Source organism: Apostichopus japonicus, chromosome 10 (assembly GCF_037975245.1).
Source record: "Apostichopus japonicus isolate 1M-3 chromosome 10, ASM3797524v1, whole genome shotgun sequence".
Lineage (NCBI taxonomy): Eukaryota > Metazoa > Echinodermata > Holothuroidea > Aspidochirotida > Stichopodidae > Apostichopus > Apostichopus japonicus.
This window is the reverse complement of record NC_092570.1, coordinates 8,134,424-8,156,458: the sequence shown is the minus strand read 5'-3', so window position 1 is coordinate 8,156,458 and position 22,035 is coordinate 8,134,424. Positions and strand designations below refer to the sequence as shown.

Genomic DNA, 22,035 nt, shown 5'->3' with positions numbered 1-22,035 from the left:
AACACCAACAGCGCCCGGTGACAGATAAGCTGAAGGAAAGGGTGCCTTTGTCTGGGGAGATGGACTTTATCATGGACAAGTACAGTATTTATCTTCAGGATCAGGAGAAGTAATCATAAAATTCCTGACTACCTTACAACCAACTTTAATTAATGCTAACACGTGGTCTGACCAGGATCACTTCCGCTGCTAAATAACTTGGAGTCTAATAGAGGGTTGCAAATGTGGCTACAGATGATACGTGTATAGTTTTTAACATTTAATTTGCAGCATCAGAGAGATAAAGCTAATTTCTCCCAATACACAAGTCACCCTTGTCTGAGCCCCAGCCCTCTAACTCCCTCTCCCAACCAAGCATATTTTTGTCATCAAAAGGCAATACGAAGAAATAATACAGGTACTCAATATGAACAGAGGTCTATTGTATGTATGTGAATCATATGGTCGATAGAGGGGGAGGGGGTGTTGGTTGCAGAATTTCTGCACATTAAAAAAAAACATCAATTGGAAAAGCTCTAGAAAACAAATGGGGAAACCATGCAATTTGGAGAGTAGTTGCACGCAAGGCAATCTACATCTTTGTTTTAAAGAATACTTGAAGGGACTTGCTGAAAACATTGCATTACTGCTGTGCTAAGTTTTTTCTTGAAAATTCAAATAGGGTGAAACCTGCCAGTGACCAGAGTTAAACTTAAGAAGATATAACCATGTAAAAAATAAAAATGGATATAAGGTATTAACTGCTTTCAAATGTGTGACGGCTTCAAATATGTAAATCTACAGGAGCTACAGTAATAGTATCAGAATTGATATGTTATAATATGTTGTTTAGAGTCGGTCCAAATACTTGACCAAGCTACCCTAAGTTGAAGCCTGTGAGGAAAACGAAAAATCAAACTGAATTCATCCAGGCCCATTTGTTATTGACAAACTTAAATTTTCAAATGTTGAAAGTTTTCACGGGAACTCATGGTGGTGAACTGAATCTCTTATTTTGATCAGAACAATTTTTGAACAAGTTTGAGCTTACAATACTGCACATATGTCCTTGTGCCACGTTGTAAAGTTTGAAGTGTAGCTAAGATTGTGCTAGAAAGTTATGAAAATATTTTTCATGTAAAGTAGACCAATGCAAATGATATGTGTACAAAATGCAAGGAACTTATTTTGAGCGAGAGACACATTGATTGCGGGTGATAGTTATTGCTGAGTTCCTTTGGTTTTTCAATTCAAATTTATTTCTCATGTCACCATAACTAAGAAAACAAAACACACTGTACTGTACAGTGGAAAATAACATGATATGAAGGATACTAGAAAAAAGAAATACTAGAAAAAAAGAAATACTGTTAACAAGGCTCATGACTATAAAGGAATACAAAGCAATTTAAACAAAAGCAAAGAGGCTTCAATTCAACAAAGATATTGACAGATTATTGACAGTTTATATACACATCAAGTAAATCGGTTTAAGAAGCTGATATGAGATTAGTACAGTCTGTACTGTAGTACCCTTCCATTTTTCAAATATTCCTGACAATAACTTGTCATACTGAAACAGTGAAAGCAATATAAAAGTCTGACGGAGTTGATATTGAATAATATTGAGATGAATACCGATCGAATGCTTCCTATTTTCATGCTGGTAGGGGAACACAACTGTGATTTTGACATTGGTCTAACTCTAACAACATGTATCAAAATTCGACATGGGCGCAAGAAAATAGGGGAAGCATTAACACTAAAAGTAAAACATTCCTCTGTGGGCCTAACGAGTAACGGTAGGCCTAACCCTGAGAAAGTTCGATATACTCACTGGAGAAGGTGAAAGTTCCACGAGGGGTTTACCCACTGAAGCTTTCGCTCCTAATATGAACGACGCAATAGACAAAATAGATACACACTCAAAAAGCCCTTCCATCTTCTAGTCAGAAATAAGTTCTTCGGATCCGCATTCTCTGCAAAGCTTAGTTGTCCAATCCAGCACGGAGCACTAAGCTTACTGAACGTCTGCTCTGCGGAGTCGCGAGGTCCTCATGTAAATAGTGAAAATTTGAATGGATACCACAGTAAGCAGCAGCTCACAAATACCGTTGAATCAGTAAATATACAAAAATTTCTCTTAACGATTTAAATCACTCGTTGTTAAACAACAACCAAGAAAGTGAAAGTTACTATTCTACAAGCAACTGTTGTACGAAAACAACTTGAAGCTTGAACAAACTTCACAGAGATTTGTGTTACCGTTCGTCCCGTTCGTCTCGTCTACGATAGTAATGGTTGAAAGGATTGATGAATTGGACAGCTGAGACGAAAGTACACTAAGCGTGTGGTTTGTTGATTATAACTGAATGCACAGATGAAGTAGTCAGGTCCCTTTACAATGAACACTTGTTGATAGTTGTAACAAATTGAAAGTTTTTTTTGCAATGTTGTTTAATCAAGAAAGGTTTAAATATGTGAATTCAAATATTTATGTTTGTTAATATGAAAAGAAAATTCGACACCTGCCAAAAGAAAAGATGACAAGGTTGAAACGTTTCAGTTCTTATCTTGCCAGTCGACACTTTCTTCTGATCTTGCCAAAGTTGTTAGCCATGGAGCGACGCCGTTCCTAATTGATTGTTTATAGCGACGAGCTATTCAATAAACTTACTCCTGGAAACCGAACTTTCAAAATGTCAAGCTATTAACTTAATGAAAAGAGATATCGTTGGTAAAACTTATTTCACTCAAATGAAAAACATGAAAATGACAAAAAAAAGTGAGAAAAAAAATCTCAAAATCTACCGTACAGTTCATTTTGTGGGACATTTTACTCAATATCTTATAGAAAAGAAGACTTGTACGTCATTTCGATGTAACAGCCATGTGTAGCTGAAAGGTTGCATGGGGGCAAGCAGTAGGAGTTTGAACGCTATCGTTAAGGTTAAGGTTAAGGTAGTAAAACTTGGTATAGCGCACATTACTGTAAAAAAACACTCAATGGCGCTGAACAATTTCACTTGAAAAGAGGGGAAATTGGATATGGGGAGAGGGATTCCACGAAGCGATCGAAAGGGTAGGAAGGACTTCGAATTGCGATCTTCGGTATAATTTTGCTAGTATAAGGAAACCAGGGGAGTTGAGGTTCTCCCCCAGAAGAAGTTTGTAGATGCTACCGTGGCTCAGATTGATATTTCAACTTTTCATTTACAAATTTCGGAAATAGGACCTACTCGAAATTCTTACCTTCATTTTCTCGAAATTTCAATTTTCCATTACAACATTTTTACCTGTGTTTTTCAAAGAGTTGCGACTTTATTCAAAGCTTCGACTTTCAATTTCTTTTAATATTTCGTTACTTTTTCAACATAAAATCGAAATCTCTACTTTTGCTTACCTCTTTGTTGGATACCTCTCCATATAAAAAGTCGTGATTTCAAGATTTCAGACTATTTTTTATCTTGAAATATTAAATTTATATGCACATTATATAAAAAGTTTTGAGTAGGGGGGGGCGGTTGACGACTTGTCCACGTAAATGTTTGAAATTTCGGCGTTTCATATAGAGTTCGAAGGATAATAAGGAATTTATAATTTGATTACCTGGCAAACTTTTTGGCTAACGCAAAGGAGCCAACTGTATATGATCCAGTACTCCTGTGAAGTCCATTCCTAGTCAGAAAAGGAGGGGGTGCAGAACATAAAGTAATCCTAAGTCTCCTCTGTACCCCTCCCCATCCCCGTTCCTATGCTATCACATATTTTAATATATAAATCATTTTTGAAATTGGTCGACCTACATGTAAATTTGAAACTTTCTTGCTGAGGAAAAATCAAGTACGCGAGAAAACAGGCTGTTATAATATTAACGTTAGTAGTAGAGGGCGTTATGTCACATCGCTCATGGACAGCTTATTTGTGTAACTTGTCTGTTCTGTAAAATAAAATACCAGTACTTCGCCACATTTGAGCAAGCTCAGCTTTCACTAATTACCTACAATAACATTTCTAGAGATTTCGATAAACCACATTACTTCCAGACATCGAGCGGTGATCATAAAACAATTGTATGGATAGGAAGATATGATTTGGGTCAGGGTGGGGGATTGCAGCACATTTGATGGGCAATACTGTTGAAGGTAGTTGCAGTGAGTTGAAATGGGATTTGGCAGCAAACTCCACTTCAACTGTGTTTGGGTGAATTCAGTAGCAGAAGAGGGTGGTGATCTTTAATAATAACCTATTGGTTTGAATTTGTAAATATTTCAAACTGCCTGATGATGATGTTTATTATTATTATGTTTGGCGCTATATAAAAATTATGTATTATTATTATTATAAAATACGTTTTTAGTATAATAATAGGGGTGGAAGCAATTCACCTGATCTGTACCATACGATTAAGAATTTGATGGGAAAACTATATATCTTTGACTAGCAAAACCCCAAATTCTTTGACCTGGTCAAGGTTTCAGACCCAAAACCTCTCACTTTAACCAGCATCTTCTTCTTCTTCTCATAGTTCCAGGGTTTCAAAATAATCTTAAAATGGTTGAAACCATTTCATCTTTGGTACAAAAAACAAAACAAAATAAGAAAAAGAGAATCCCTTGACACTTTTTTCTTTGATAAATGACTTTATTACAGAAACCAGTGGCCACTTTCAATCACCTACTTACAAGCAAAGTAACATCAGCGAAAAAGAAAAACAACCAAGAAAAAAATACAGAACATATCATACAAATTCTCAGTTTGCATTCTCTTAGGGAATGACATTAAATTTATTGATATTTTTGTTTTAGGCAAAAAACTCTTTTGATGTTACCACGATTAGCATGACTTTAATTGCTGAAGCTCTCAAAAAGCCGAGATTCAAATCTAGGATGATGGAACTTACGATATACCGTAGCAATGCAGCTTAGAAAAGAAAAAGTAAGAAAAGTATCATGTAGCAAATTTACATTACGCTAGTAGCTACTGAGTAAACATTGTATTACTATGCAAATCACAGTCATGTAGAAAATATATTGTCATAATTAATGAATAATTCATAAAGCTGCTTTGCATACCACGTATAAATTAGTCATTGTCTATGCTACCATGGTGTTCAATACTGCATTTGTCTAATAGTTGGCAACGTTGCTCCTTTAGGTAAAAGTAAAAGAACTAGAGACATACAGAGAGAAGGAAAAAACTTCAAAATAGTTGCCTCAAGAATCTTTGTAGTTTGGTTACAAAATATATGCAAATACCCTATACTGTGTTGGCTACTATGTTGACTGTTGAATCATTCTTTGCCAATCTAAAGAATGGGGTTGCAGGAGGCAGAGGTTGTGGAACCAGGTACGGTAAATCAATAGGTTTTTAATCAGTTGAAGGAATGCTAAGAATACTGAAAGTAAACCGCTTTCTTAAAAGACCATGCGAAGCTAGGAAGCTTTAAAGTTTACCGAAATCTCTTAGGTATCCCGAAACATCGCCAGGGTACTAAACAGTATGCAGCATCTAAAGCTCACAATGACATAGTTACATCACACATTTTCTAATGGATAGTGGTTTTGTTTATCACCACGGAAACAGTTGCTACTGGATATGTACCTATCTTTCCATCTACCAGCAACTGAACTACTCTTTATACTGTCGGCTACTGAAGTGTTTCTTCATCAAGGTCACAGGTCAGAAAAAAAATGATGCATATAACAAAAACTAATATTTACCCATTTAAAATATAATCATATAATGTACTTTATCTTTGCTAATGAATAAGATCTCAACAATCTTGAGATATGAGGTTAAAATCAGTGAATACCTTTAATGCTTAATTACTACTAAAGTGAATAATAAAAAAAAACCAGCTTAATAAAAAAAAAGGGTGAGAAAAACATTTGAGAAAAGAATAAAGCTACTTAGATGTCCTTTGGCTTCATAAAGGGGTACGCGAAGATCACTCTTCTTATAAAAGTATTAACTTTTAAAACTGAAAGTGTCAACAAAATGCAACAAAAATTACCATCCACAAGATTAGTCTCTCGCTGAGAGAAGTCTAAGTTGCCTTCCACTAACAAATTTACCACAGACGTCATCAAATGTCTTAAAATTATTGTGAACGGATGTAGTTGTGGGAACAGTACTGCCTGCATGTATGCATTGTTTTAAACTCAACATATCCCTGAAAATCTCAAGTCATTCTATAGACAATTTATGTTCCACATCACAACTACCCTTCTGTGGAAGATATCCAAAGAAACTGCATAAACAGATACAAATTTACTTATCCTTCCAAATAGCAGCCATTTTCCAATGAAAAGACCATTTGAGGCGTAAGTTTATACCAAGGGGTTCTCAATTAAGTTTCTACGAGGGCCAGAAACAAACATTGACTGAAGCAAAGGGCCAGGGAAGAACAAAGGTCCACACAGTACCTAGGTTTGCAATTTGCACGGTAGGCTAGTATGGTGCACAAGTGTTAAGGCCTTAACAGTCTGCAAATTCTAGCATGAGTAGATTGTGTGCCCATCTTTTGCTTTCTTGTAGCTGGCCATCTGTAAGCTTTTAGGGGCCGGAAGTGGCCAACTAGTTGTCTTTTTAGAACCCCTGGGTTTATACCAGTAACTCTCCTTTCAATTCATAACAAACAAGATCTAGGATTAAAAATGAAAACGCCCCTGCAACTGTGTATGTCTGACATCGGAGACAAAAAACAAGAAACAACATGTCCAATGTTACACTGAATGTTTACATCATTGGAATGAGTTACTGAAGCATTATATTTCAAGAAATGAACTTTATAACTCAGGGTTTGTGAGAAATAACCAGTGATTACATTACAAAAAACTTTCTGTTCTTGAAATGAAGAGGACAAAATCATAGCAATAACACCAAAAAAAGGAAGGAAAGAATTAAGACACAACTTTATATGACTAATAATCTCTGATTAATTTGGAATAGCTACACGGAATTGGCATATGCAAATTTGTTATGAATAAATGAATGAATTTAAATGATACATTAGTGATTCTTATGGGATCGTTAGAAGTAGGAGTAGCAATTTGTAGTCTCTATATACAAGGCTATTGGTCTGAATTATGATCTGTAATATTTTTCATTTTTATGAGAAGTTAATTTGTTTATTTATTTAAAAAATAAAATAAAAGAGGGAATCATCATTAAAACATTGGCAAATGAAAATTTGTTTCGAGAGATGAGGGGGATGAATTTGAGTCTGTAGGGGAAGGGTCACATACAGGATGGAGAGCATAAACATGCTTCACCTCACATACATGATTCCTGGTATTAAGGAGCAAGCATTGTTAAGAATGCCTTGCAATCTTATGAATATTCATGTCTATGTACATAACCAAAATGTCTCTTTTATTTTCAGAATCTTATTTTGCATGATTTTTAGTGAATTTTTTTTCCGTCCACATATTGAAAACAAATTCTTGCACAGTTTACTCAGAAAAAACAAAAAAATAAAAGGATGAATTGTCTTCAAAGGAACAATTTTTTCCCTCCTTGCCATTTAGTTAGTTGTTAGAAACAATTTTTTTGTGAGTTCAACAAGAAATTGGACATAACAGGACCATAAATCAAAAACATCACTCTCCATGTTGAATGCAGAAATGAGAAATCAAGAGAACTGTGAATTATTTTGGAAAAATCCAGAAAGATAAAGAAATGAAAATCGATATAGGAAGACAAATATTGCCGAGGTGATGACAAACAGCTAAAGAATTTACTCTCTGGAAGTTAATTTTCTTGTCCAATTGTTTGCCCCATTATAAACACACACACAAGCAGATACTGATCCTGTCAGAATTATTCAAAACGGCTGGCAACTTGTCAGCAAAGCCTAAACTGTCAATGCTTTAAGAATTGTGAAAAGAAAGTATACCTTGAGAACGTAGTGTAATATATTTGGTGATGTGAACTTGTGAAGACAAGATTTCTTCAAAGATTCTCAACAAGATTTTTTTTAAATTGACAGATGTTAGGTATCAGTGTATCTGTGAAATATATATTTTTTTTGTTCCAGTAAATCTTTGTCTCGTTACGAATGGGTTAGGAATCCCTGATCCCCATTATCATTTTAACTGGTAGCAGAGGTCATCTGTATATTTCTTGGCAATTTTTGTCCAAACTCCTACAAAATTAACAAATCTTTTAGACAAGATTATTTCATTTCAGATGTTTTATTTGATTCATATCACAAAAATTGAAGACATGAATAAAAATCCAAATACACCTGTCAAATGAAAAAGCAGAAGAGATGCACATTTAAAATACACACAATCTATAGTAAGTCTTCAGTTCAATAGTCAATAGGTACGATGCCAGTTGAAGGTCAAAGGTTAAAGTAATGCTTCCTCTCTCTCTCTCTTCAGATGATATCCTTTTAAGAGATATATTTTTAGAAAGATCAGTGGACCATAACAACAATAGTAGATCCCTCAGCACGTTTTAGGAGATAATAGTGGTTACATATCTATATATCAGTAAATAAATCTATCACCAATTTGGAAAACAAATTAAATTCAACCAGTTTGCCCATTATTCTTTGCAGACTTATAATCAGGAAGGGTATAATTTACGATGTAAGTAACTCAGTTTGCATAGAGAAGTAAATGTGACAAACACTTTTAAAAAGGGAAAACCAAAAAAAATATATTAAAGAGGATAAAATAAAGAGGGAAGAAAAAAACAGTGGGAATTTATATTGATGTTTTATTTAGCTTGTTTATCATGTATAAACAAGAGATTACAAGTATTTAGCTCAAACTGTGTTCTATTTACAAGAACCTTTATCCAAAAGGTACTTTATGGACTAATTCCTCAAAATCAAGCCAGTTTAGAGAGAGCAAAAAAAAAGGAGAGTGTCGATTTGCTGGTATACATAATCTAATCAGCAAAAATGAGCTGCAAAAGTCTTTTCTGATGGTTGGGTAGATTAATTCTCCACAATTAAGTCTCCACATGTAATAAAGCATGTGGAAATGCTCTCCAACAGAAATAAATCTAAACAACATAGCACCACATTTAATATTTTAACCACTAACCTCTTCCCCTTTCCCCATCACTAATCCCTTCTCCTTACACATCACTAATCCCTTCTCTTTTCCATATCACTAATCACTACTTCTTCCACATCACTAATCCCCATTTCTTCCACATCACTGATCCTGATTTCTTCCAAATCACTAATCCCATCTCTTTAATCTTCACTAATCCCTTCTCCTTCCACATCACTAATCCCTTTCCATATCACTAATCCCAACTTCTCCCACATCACTAATCCCATCCGTTTAATCATCACTAATCCCTTCTCCTTCCACACCACTAATCCCTTCTCTTTCCATATCACTAATCCCAATTTCTCCCACATCACTATTCCTGTCCCCATTCCTTATCACTAATCCATTCTTCTCCCACATCACAATCCCCATTCCCTGTCACTAATCCCTATGCCCTATACTTCGTACATTTGTTTCTCTACATTTACATTTCTGTGACATTTCATTTTATTAAATTAGTGCTATCAGTTTCTCTGATATAAACATTCTTGACAGTTACATACTAATCAAAGCATCTGCCAGGCTAGATCATCAACTGGTGGGGGGTGGGATGGGGATTATACCTTAGTGGGGGGGTTATTCCTTATGCTTAACATACAATGCACCTACCTTTGCACAGATAAGGCCTACTGCAAGACTATATAATAGTAATAGTAAGGACATACTAGAGTATAAAGTTTCTATTATATATACAAGGTGATCACCATCTTATCACCATTCGATACCAAGATGATAACTCTTCATCTCAACAACAAAAAGAGGACTCTCAATTTGTTCTCTCCTGACCAGAATCCTACAAGCAAAAATATCCACACTTTTAAGCTAGCATCTCCCAGGCACTAACTCGACGAAAAGCTGTCCCGCTTGGATCGTACTTGGCTCGCTCTCCTGTCTTGGGGTGCGTGTTTGTTTTTTCGTGACTGCAGAATGTCTCCCTCTTGTTTACAGTTTCTCTTTGGCAGGTACCCAGATGGTTGTTCCTGAGTGTTCCTCGACGATTGCTTTCACTTGCTCGTGGATCTCTTCCATGGTCTCTCCCTCCACCAATGCTGTTGGGAGAGAACAGGTTAACGACATTATAAAACTATCCTACTCACCTCCGACGAGTGAATACATGCTTTGCATTAGAGGCTCCACTTTGGAAACAAGCCATTACTTCTTCTCAAACCAAATATAAAAACACTAACCATTGACATTAAAACACTTTTATTGGACAATTTACCTAGTACTAGCCTAATTTGCATATTCTGGACTGATTGCACAACATGGTTAGGTAATTCACCTGCTCCCAGCATCATGTGTGGGTTAGAAGAACATTAAAGCAATTCTGAGCATTGGTATAGAATTAAATATTGTAGCTAGCACACATGCTACTGCTTTGGTGGAAGGAAGTGTACTTTTATACTGGTTTTACCAAGGTCAAATAATCACATGCAATCAGCTGTGATAACTCATGAATAATTCATGAACTAATTGGGAGAGCATTTATATGTACCTGATATGTTTCGGTACTGAGATTCTCTAAACAACAGTAACAAAGCCCTTCTAACACATAAACCATCTCAGGTGTTGCATGTTGCATGATCTTAGGATTGAAACTACTTTTCTCCAAACTTTTAATACATTTTTAGAATAACACAATCTTCTCTCTTCATGACAGGACTTGTGACTAACTTTGCGTTTTGTTTTTGCTTGAAGTAGCCCACCGAGTTCAAAGAATATTAATATGCCATTCCAGGAGAAAACTTTTGTTAAAGAATGACGGCATGGTCCCCCATCCATTCATTTCGTCAAGCTTTCAAGGATGAAACAATCAGAGAAGTTCACACAGCTGTCTAATGTCTGTCTAACTGTTGAACTGTTAGTTTAGCAAATCAGCTGTGTTAAGTTTATGTTAACCTGTTTAAATCAGGGATCTTGATGCTCTTCAATGTCATGAATTTATCAAATCCATTAGGAACACACACCAAAAAAAAAAAAAAATTACAAAAAAAAAAATACCAGGAATCACTCCGATAATAAAAATGTGTTAATCACGATTTGACTTCTACGAATCAGATAGTTGTCTGTATAACGATGCCCGCAATTCCCTCCCCAAACAAGAGCCCAAGGGCACTGTGGTTCCTTGCTTGGGGTATATGACAATACACATAATATTATCAAGCAAGATTGGGCTGAAATAGTCCAAGTAATTGTGGTCCTACATGTTCCCATAAAGTAACCAACACTATAGCCAACACTTTTGTGATCACAAAATGTGACCGGATTTTTTATTAAAAGCCACTTTTGAGATCTAAATATGGCGTCGAAAATGTAAGAAATATAAGAGACCTACAAGCGTGTCAACAGATATGATAACAATGGTGACCTCAGATGACATGACCTTTAAGTTTCAAAATGTTCCACCACCCCATTCACAACTTGTCCCAAAATATCAACCATGTCACACCTTGGCATTGAGATTTAATTGCATTAAATGTCACAAAATTAACTTTGAACTTGTATGTAACTTCACACACAAAGGACACCCGGAGGTCAACCAATTGACATTTTTGATCGGTGAGACCTAAATAGAGCATGACTGTAAAAATTCAAACATTTTTTCTTTGCCCATTTTCTCCCCCCATAATACTACTTTTTTAACATTAGCTGACCTTTTGTGACCTTGTATCACATGACCGTTAAGTTTGAAAATATTCCCCTATACCATTTGCAACTACTCCAAATATATCAACCTTGTCACACCTTGGAACTGGGAGTTATTGCATTAAATGTCTGAAAATTAACTTTGACCTCATATAACTTCGCACACGAAGGTCACACAGGGGTCAACCTATTGACATTTATGATCAGAAGTTACCTTTAACATCTGAAAATAGCATCGAAACTGTAAAAAATCCACAAAACACGAAAAGGTCACCAGAGGTCAAATTGAGGTCAAGGGTCACCCAGATGCGGGTCGACAATTGCATTTCATTAAAGCAACCCCCAACTCTAACGGACAGTTTGTTCTCAAGTTATTGCAAAAATACTAGTTTTTTATCATTAATTGACCTTTGGTGACCTCGGATCACATAACTGTTAAATTTGAAAATATTTCCCTGTACCATTTGCAACTACTCCAAAAATACCAACCTTGTCACACCTTGGAACTGGGAGTTATTGCATTAAATGTCAGAAAATTAACTTTGACCTCATATAACTTCGCACACGAAGGTCACACGGGGGTCAACCCATTGACATTTATGATCAGAAGCTACCTTTAACATCTGAAAATAGCATCGAAACTGTAAAAATCCACAAAACACTAAAAAGGTCACCAGAGGTCAAATTGAGGTCAAGGGTCACCCAGATGCGGGTCGACAATTGCATTTCATTGAAGCAACTCCCAACTCTAACGGACAATTTGTTCTCAAGTTATCGCAAAAATACTAGTTTTTTATCATTAATTGACCTTTGGTGACCTCGGATCACATAACCGTTAAGTTTGAAAATATTCCCCTATACCATTTGCAACTACTCCAAAAATATCAACCTTGTCACACCTTGGAACTAGGAGTTATTGCATTAAATGTCTGAAATTTAACTTTGACCTAATATAACTTCGCACACGAAGGTCACACGGGGGTCAACCTATTGACATTTATGATCAGAAGCTACCTTTAACATCTGAAAATAGCATCGAAACTGTAAAAATCCACAAAACACTAAAAAGGTCACCGGAGGTCAAATTGAGGTCAAGGGTCACCCAGATGCGGGTCGACAATTGGATTACATTGAAGCAACTCCCAACCCTAACGGACATTTCGTTCTCAAGTTATCGCAAAAATACTAGTTTTTTATCATTAATTGACCTTTGGTGACCTCGGATCACATGACCGTTAAGTTTGAAAATATTCCCCTATACCATTTGCAACTTGTCTCAAAATATCAACTGTGTAACACCTTGGCACTGGGAGTTATTACACTAAATGTCTGAAAATTAACTTTGACCTCATATAACTTAACATACAAAGGTCACCTTGGGTCAACTTATTGACATTTTTGATTGATGAGACCTAAATTAGAGCATCAAACTATAAAAATTCAAACATTTTTTTTTTGCCCATTTTCTACCCCCAAAATACTAGTTTTTTGACATTAATTGACCTTTGGTGACCTCGGGTCACATGACCGTTAAGTTTGAAAATATTTCCCTATACCATTTGCAACTTGTCCAAAAATATCAACCATTTCACACCTTGGAACTGGGAGTTACTGCATTAAATGTCTGAAAATTAACTTTGACCTCGTATAACTTCGCACACAAAGGTCACACGGGTGTCAACCAATTGACATTTTTGATCGGAAGGTACCTTTGATATCCAAATCTAGCATCAAAACCAAACATTTTCTTTTTTGCTCGTTTCCTCCCAAAATAAGCACATTTTTTCTAATGTGACCTTTGACCTTTTGACCTTGGTTTCAGATGTAGTTTAATCTCCTGATTCCAAAAAACAAAACGAAAAGTCTGTACAACCATCCTAACTCCGACCGAAAAACTTTGACCCCATATAAATTCGCACATAAAGGTCACACGGGGTCAACCCATTGACATTTATGATCAGAAGGTACCTTTGACATCTGAAAATAGCATCAAAACTGTAAAAATCCCCAAAAACACGTAAAGGTCACCAGAGGTCAAATTGAGGTCAAGGGTCACCCAGATGCGGGTCGACAATTGGATTACATTGAAGCAACTCCCAACCCTAACGGACATTTCGTTCTCAAGTTATCGCAAAAATACTAGTTTTTTATCATTAATTGACCTTTGGTGACCTCGGATCACATGACCGTTAAGTTTGAAAATATTCCCCTATACCATTTGCAACTTGTCTCAAAATATCAACTGTGTAACACCTTGGCACTGGGAGTTATTACACTAAATGTCTGAAAATTAACTTTGACCTCATATAACTTAACATACAAAGGTCACCTTGGGTCAACTTATTGACATTTTTGATTGATGAGACCTAAATTAGAGCATCAAACTATAAAAATTCAAACATTTTTTTTTTGCCCATTTTCTACCCCCAAAATACTAGTTTTTTGACATTAATTGACCTTTGGTGACCTCGGGTCACATAACCGTTAAGTTTGAAAATATTTCCCTATACCATTTGCAACTTGTCCAAAAATATCAACCATTTCACACCTTGGAACTGGGAGTTGTTGCATTAAATGTCTGAAAATTAACTTTGACCTCGTATAACTTCGCACACAAAGGTCACACGGGTGTCAACCAATTGACATTTTTGATCGGAAGGTACCTTTGATATCCAAATCTAGCATCAAAACCAAACATTTTCTTTTTTGCTCAAATTGAGGTCAAGGGTCACCCAGATGCGGGTCGACAATTGGATTACATTGAAGCAACTCCCAACCCTAACGGACATTTCGTTCTCAAGTTATCGCAAAAATACTAGTTTTTTATCATTAATTGACCTTTGGTGACCTCGGATCACATGACCGTTAAGTTTGAAAATATTCCCCTATACCATTTGCAACTTGTCTCAAAATATCAACTGTGTAACACCTTGGCACTGGGAGTTATTACACTAAATGTCTGAAAATTAACTTTGACCTCATATAACTTAACATACAAAGGTCACCTTGGGTCAACTTATTGACATTTTTGATTGATGAGACCTAAATTAGAGCATCAAACTATAAAAATTCAAACATTTTTTTTTTGCCCATTTTCTACCCCCAAAATACTAGTTTTTTGACATTAATTGACCTTTGGTGACCTCGGGTCACATGACCGTTAAGTTTGAAAATATTTCCCTATACCATTTGCAACTTGTCCAAAAATATCAACCATTTCACACCTTGGAACTGGGAGTTACTGCATTAAATGTCTGAAAATTAACTTTGACCTCGTATAACTTCGCACACAAAGGTCACACGGGTGTCAACCAATTGACATTTTTGATCGGAAGGTACCTTTGATATCCAAATCTAGCATCAAAACCAAACATTTTCTTTTTTGCTCGTTTCCTCCCAAAATAAGCACATTTTTTCTAATGTGACCTTTGACCTTTTGACCTTGGTTTCAGATGTAGTTTAATCTCCTGATTCCAAAAAACAAAACGAAAAGTCTGTACAACCATCCTAACTCCGACCGAAAAACTTTGACCCCATATAAATTCGCACATAAAGGTCACACGGGGTCAACCCATTGACATTTATGATCAGAAGGTACCTTTGACATCTGAAAATAGCATCAAAACTGTAAAAATCCCCAAAAACACGTAAAGGTCACCAGAGGTCAAATTGAGGTCAAGGGTCACCCAGATGCGGGTCGACAATTGGATAACATTGAACCAACTCCCAACCCTAACGGACATTTCGTTCTCAAGTTATCGCAAAAATACTAGTTTTTTATCATTCATTGACCTTTGGTGACCTCGGATCACATGACCGTTAAGTTTGAAAATGTTCCCCTAACCAGTTCACAACTTTTCCCAAAATATCAACCTTGTCGCACATTGGCACTGGGAGTTATTGCAGTTTTAATATGTTCGGTTTTTGGACCATAACTGACCTTTGGTGACCTTTGTGGGCACCAAAAACAATAGGGCACACCTTCTCCATATGGCGGATCTATAGTCCAAGTTTGGCCTCAATCCAACTTTCCCTTATTGAGATAGAGCGTACCCAAGAAAGTGTCACAGATGCACACACAGACACACACACACACACACACACACACTCACACACACGCCAACCTGACTGCATAGGTTCCTTTTGCTAAAGCAAGGAACCAAAAATGTGGGTAAACTGAGAAGATATATTTCAAATATGACTGTGCTGGGAGACAATTAGAGTCATTTATCTCTCAGACATTTTCGGTTACCTGTGAAATATTCAGCAAAGTCTTGCTCCAGTTTCATGGCTCTCTCGAAAGTCTTCCTGGCCTGTTCCTCTGACATCCGTTTATTCATCTCCATGATGCTCTCCACCGAGATTGGTCTCAGGAAGATGGCTATGGGGTGCAACTGAGCCACCTGGAGGCGTTTGATAGCGTTACCGCTGACGTCCAAGATACAATGCTTGCCCTGAATAAAAACAACAGAAGAGTCGGTCATGAGCGGCAGAATTTGATTGGACTTTGCTGTCACATGCTGTCACATATGCGGTCACATATGCTGTCACTGTCACTTTGCTGTCAGAAGTTTGCTGTCACACGTCTGTATCAACAGGTTACAATTACACACAATGAATATGCTATATTTTATGTGTAACTGAATGACTAAATCAAACAAACAGCCGAGTGAGTCGGGTCACTGCCACAAATGAGCTGCGATACCTTGTGTTTTTTTTTCTCTCTCAGAAATGAAATTCCATTCTAAAATGAGGGAAGATGAAATGGTGACCAAACTAAAAAGACATTATGAAGTCAAGATTCCATGGTTACGCTGAGAGAGGCTAGTCAAATATTACGAATGAACATTTGCCCCGGGATGAATCAAGAAGGAGATTAGATTAAAAATCAAACTACATACAGTCAATAAAATGCATCCCAATAGGTAATGAGGGCGGTATGAAAGAACTTCCCATGCATAGACTTTGGATGTGTGACCTGATTAATTCACTCTGGCTTCAGATTTGAGTACAACGCTTCTGTATGCTGCTGGACGAATCAAACTGTAATAGTGATTACCGTCTTTGCGATCAGCGGTCCCCCTCACAATTTTGAAATATCTGTTAGAGTGACTCAATAGTTTTCCCTTACAGGAAACCAAACACAAGACCATCACTGCCCATGAATATATCGCTCCTAATTAGTAGCACATGTCCATTACCAATTTATCACCATGTTATTAGAACTGATAGTTTAGAACAACCAGAGCCTTAACAATTACTGAAAATTCAAAATCTAGCAATGAACAAGTAAGAAGGCCAGTTGGCTAGTCTGGTAGCTTAAGAAGGATGATGGCAGCATACCACTATTCGGCACAAGGTTGAGTGACAACTAGCCTGCAACTGCTTGCATTGGTAGTCCAGACACTAATACTTTATGAAATAATATGAGAAACAGTGATGATGAATTATAGAGTCGGGACACTCGCTTGATGACGGAGAAGAAATGCCATAACGTCTGACAAGACCGAGAAGACTTTACGGACGGGAACTGGAAGAAGTGACAGGCGATTCAAGGGACTGGAAAAGTGACTTCACACAGAGAGAGACGTGAAGGTCTCGATGAACAAAAGAGATTATGCGACCGATAGCTTACCTTCTCGGCCACCTCCTTGACCGCAGCTACACTGGTTCCGTAGAGATTATCGTTATATTGACCGGCTTCGATAAACAGATGATCTTGTATATCCTTCTCCATGCTCTCCCTGGACTCCACAAAGTAATAGTCCCTCCCGTATACCTCATGAGGCCTACGAGGTCTGGTGGTGTCTGGATAAAAGACAAAGAGTGGACACTTAAAGTAAATGTTTGCATTCACAGACTCCCTCTTAGCACTTCCAAGTTCTTGATTTAGTTTTTTAAGTCGTGAAAGGTTTTGATATCCACAGGTGATTGCAGATCAACAATTAGCTATATTTGAAAAAAAATTCTCACTCCAAAGATCGATGGTTTCATCATTGGAGGAAAGGGTCCCAACTGCATCTGACCAATTACCCAACTTGAAGGTATTATGAATAATTACCACAGTAATAATCAACGTTGTAACAAACATCATCAAATATTGCATCCTCTGAGAAGAAAGAGACTGACTGGACTAAGGGAGGAGAGGGGGGGGTTGGGTAGTCGGGGAAGAGAGTTGATCAGAGATCAACCAGTCTGACCCTGAGAAAAGAAACCCTTGAAATTAGTGGGTAATGAGACCCACTGTTTTATATATGTGGTAGACATGATTAACTTTTGTTGACATATCTCTTTCAAATTTGAAGGAGAACAAAACCTAGCACAGGCGGAATAAGCATAACGTGTCGTCGGTAGGGAATTACTTACGAGGCACACAGCTGCCAAACTGTTCTGGCATCTCCGAGATCAAATCATCGTTAATCCTGTCCTTGCCAGGACCGAGGATGATGATTGGTCGGACATATTGGACTGTAGGACAGAGAGAAATATATCAATCGATAAATACATTGATTAAAACACAAATTTATTGTATACAGTAAATAACCATACAAAGCACTAAGATGGATGTCTGATTATAAATTTTGCTTTTTCAAAATGTTCATTTCATATTGACATAGTCTCAGTAAGATTGGTAGGTAATTTTGGTTTAATATGAACTTTCCCATCCCCCCACCCCCAAACATATCCCAGAGATTTCATTCATGTATGTATTGTATGTATTTTAGATCCTCCTGCAAGCAGGAACTCGCGAAGAAGCCTCATTGGCTTATCAAAGCTATATGTTGACCGAAGTCAGTCTCTTACATTCATATTTAACGTCCATGATTATGACTTGTCAATTGTCAACAACTCTTTAACTGGACGACATACCTTAATCTTGAAGTGACTCGAACTCGAAATTGACAATAGGCTTTTATCAGATTACTTTCAAGCAAATAACAGTATAAACATATATATGGCTATAACCTCAAGAGGAAGATTTAGCAGCGTGATTAAGAGATTACAATACTCTGTTATTTTACTTACTTTCTTGTTGGACTACCAGTTCATAAGAAAGAATACTGTCTTCAACTTCTGCAGAATAACAAAGAATGAAGAGAGAACAATTATATGAGATCATGACATATTACCTGTGGTAATCACATACTATCTGTGGTAATCACATACTATATGTATTAATCACATACTATATGTATTAATCACATACTCTCTGTATTAATCACATACTCTCTGTATTAATCACATACTAGCTGTATTAATCACATACTCTCTGTATTAATCACATACTAGCTGTATTAATCACATACTAGCTGTATTAATCACATACTTTCTGTATTAATCACATACTATCTGTATCAATCACATAGTATATGTATTAATCACATACTATCTGTATTAATCACATACTATCTGTATTAATCACATACTATCTGTATTAATCACATACTATCTGTATTAATCACATACTGATCATATACTGAGTACCCTTCCCCTACCCCCCATTGTCCATAAATATTGACCGATTGTACTTACTGTAGCTACTTTCGCTGTCACTAGCGTTTGATGTGACCTCTGTGAAATCTGGAAAGTGAAAAAAAAAGATCAGGAAATAAATAATATAAGATCATTGAAACATCAAGATATTGATGACTGAGGTGGGGGGGGATTTCAATGTTTACCAAATTGAAGAAGCGCTTGGAAAAATCTTAAATGGCTGGTTAAAACAGAAGAAACAACAACAATGTTTGAAAGAGCAAGCCCGTTGTATCTGAAAGGTGTACACTGTGTTGGAATGTAATGGAATAACTGTAATTCGTTCTGTTGATGCCATGTAATATTCAGATATTATTGGATACAGCCTCAATTCAACTATAAACAAATCTTTGTTGATACAACCATTTCACTGCTCCTCCCAAGTGATTTCTTACCGGTCTAGAAATTTGAAAGGTTTGTCATTTGCAAAAACAAGGGGGCAAACAAGGACATAAAATTGCTGCCAGTTTAGTTATCCAACTGGCAGCACTGATGCCTTGTAGCAAAGGAAGGAAGGAGAGGAACTAACACCTTTCCGAACAGGGGGTATGTCACAAATGCACATTGCCACCTCTCACAGGAAGCAGGGTTAGAGGAACTAACACCTTTCACAACAGGAGGTATGTAACAAATGCACATAGCCACTTCCCACTGGAAGCAGGGTTAGAGGAACTAACACCTTTCACAACAGGAGGTATGTCACAAATGCACATAGCCACTTCCCACTGGAAGCAGGGTTAGAGGAACTAACACCTTTCACAACAGGAGGTATGTAACAAATGCACATAGCCACCTCCCACTGGAAGTAGGGTTAGAGGAACTAACAACTTTCGGAAACAGGAGGTACGTTGGAGATTACTCACGTTCATTGTCACTAGTTTCTTGGTCACTATCCCTGCTTTTCTTGAACTTTCTTGAAAAGAAGTGTTTCTTCTTTTTATCGTTTAATGAATTACCCTGTATTGACAGAAACAAAAGACAATCATATCACAAACACCATTTAACCTGTAAAGAAAACTGCTGTCCCAGGCACTGTTTCACATTTTAAGCCATCTCAAAATTGACTTCGTTGCTGAGATAGATTTGTGGTAGTCTCATTCCAGCATTAAAGGAAGAAAGTTTCCTGATAAACTCATATCATAATCATGTGCAAAGCGAAATCATAAACCAAAACTCGTCTGATTATTACTTGTTAGGAGGTTATGACTAGGGTCATAATATTTGTGGGTAAATGACCTTTAACATCACTTCCTATCCTGGCTAAAGTTGGATATGAAGTTAAACGAAATTATTCAATGGAAGCAAGAAGATTGTAGAACAACGACCTATATATTTCTATCCTAGATACCCAGTATTTATCATTGTATGTACAAAATGTGAATCATGCTTGCATTTGTACCACTCCACCTGGCTAGTTGTGAACTATCACAGAGACATCTACAAGTTGAAATCATGAAATAGGATACTTGTCATAAAGTTCAAAATGGTAGATATTGACAAAATATTGACAAAATATTTACAGTTTTTATGGCACAGAAGTGTATATATCACAAGAGCTACTCAAGAGTTCTACTTTAATACAGGAAAATAAAACTACAAAAGGAGACACTTTTGCCAAAAAATAAATAAAATAAAAATAAGGGTTCAATGACAGGAGAAGGTTCAATGAAACATGTTTTCTCCAAAGTATAACAAAAGATCAGAAGATGGCACAAGAATGTTAACCTACTTTTTCTGTCAACAACAACATAAGCATGCTCATAACAAGTCCACCATTGTGAACCCTAAAGTACAGGTGCTTTTTAGATTGGCTTTGAAAAAATGTTCAGGGTTAACAAAGGACTTGTTTTGAGTTTCCAGAAAAAGGGTCATGGTAAACAAAGGACTTGTTTCAAGTTTCCAGAAAAATGTTCATGGTAAAACAAAGGACTCGTTTTGAGTCTCCAGGTTTTCTTGCAAAATAAAAATCCATGCCTTGTCATGGAAGGAGTTAGTAAATTCTATGACCGTCAGATTTAGGAAAAATTTTCCAGAAGGAAAAAGAAAGACTCGGGTAGACCAATGTACGAATAAATACAATATACCATTTTACACTTATATTCTTTTCCATAATTTTTTCAGGCCTGGAAATTTATTCTCAAACTTTCAATAATTTTTTTTTAATAATCATGGGAACCTTTCTACTTACTCTGTCTTGACCTTTCCCAGAGAATTTTACACTCTTGAGCCTGGCTTTCTCTTTCCTTTTTATCCTGCAAAGGAAAATCAACGAAAATTTGATGATAATTGTAATGTTTGAAACAATTTGAAAGCAAACACCGAGTTTGAAAAGAATGTCCTATATTTTTATTATAATCATAAAATTCTGAAAATGGTATATTTTAAGAAACTTGGTAATGACTAGAGCAAAGTGCTGGTAGTATTAAATAGATCTATTAATAACATGATGAAAGACAATGAATATGTATAGTATTAAACAGAACAAATATGAATATTGATGAAATACAATGAATATGTATAGTAATAGCATTAAGTCATGTCTGCTGTTCAGAGCATATTTGTTATAATTAATTTTAAATAAATTATGTTCCTCCCGAACAGATGTTACTTTCCTGTTTCTTTGTCAAATGTAACAACTGTACTACCATTACCTAGGGGGATAATTTATAATTGGAAAATATAATTTACCATTGAAAAATCTCTTCGAAAGGACGATAACACTCAGAATTCTCTTGTAGCTGATACATGTGCATAAATTTGACACCGTGTTCCTAGATAGGTTCTTTGCCAAGGTACTGAC

The 22,035-nt window shown here is 36.4% G+C and overlaps 2 protein-coding genes across 23 annotated transcripts in view; both read right to left on the bottom strand.

The window, feature by feature from the left end:
• LOC139974768 (uncharacterized) overlaps positions 1-2,563 on the bottom strand; it is a 77,338-nt gene extending 74,775 nt beyond the window's left edge. The window contains exon 1 of the mRNA XM_071982178.1: positions 1,817-2,563. Coding sequence (XP_071838279.1) covers positions 1,817-1,921 — 105 coding nt within the window. The 5' untranslated portion in view covers positions 1,922-2,563. The remainder of the gene's footprint in view (positions 1-1,816) is intronic.
• Positions 2,564-7,124: 4,561 nt separating this feature from the next.
• The window catches only part of LOC139975392 (disks large homolog 1-like), a 155,108-nt gene continuing 140,197 nt past the window's right edge, over positions 7,125-22,035 (bottom strand). For all 22 annotated transcript variants that reach the window (XM_071983335.1, XM_071983334.1, XM_071983338.1 and 19 more), the window contains 8 exons: positions 21,424-21,487; positions 20,099-20,192; positions 19,236-19,283; positions 18,729-18,776; positions 18,069-18,170; positions 17,338-17,510; positions 15,955-16,156; positions 7,125-10,105 (listed from right to left, as the gene is read on the bottom strand). In XM_071983335.1, coding sequence (XP_071839436.1) covers positions 9,999-10,105; positions 15,955-16,156; positions 17,338-17,510; positions 18,069-18,170; positions 18,729-18,776; positions 19,236-19,283; positions 20,099-20,192; positions 21,424-21,487 — 838 coding nt within the window. In that variant the 3' untranslated portion in view covers positions 7,125-9,998. The remainder of the gene's footprint in view (positions 10,106-15,954; positions 16,157-17,337; positions 17,511-18,068; positions 18,171-18,728; positions 18,777-19,235; positions 19,284-20,098; positions 20,193-21,423; positions 21,488-22,035) is intronic.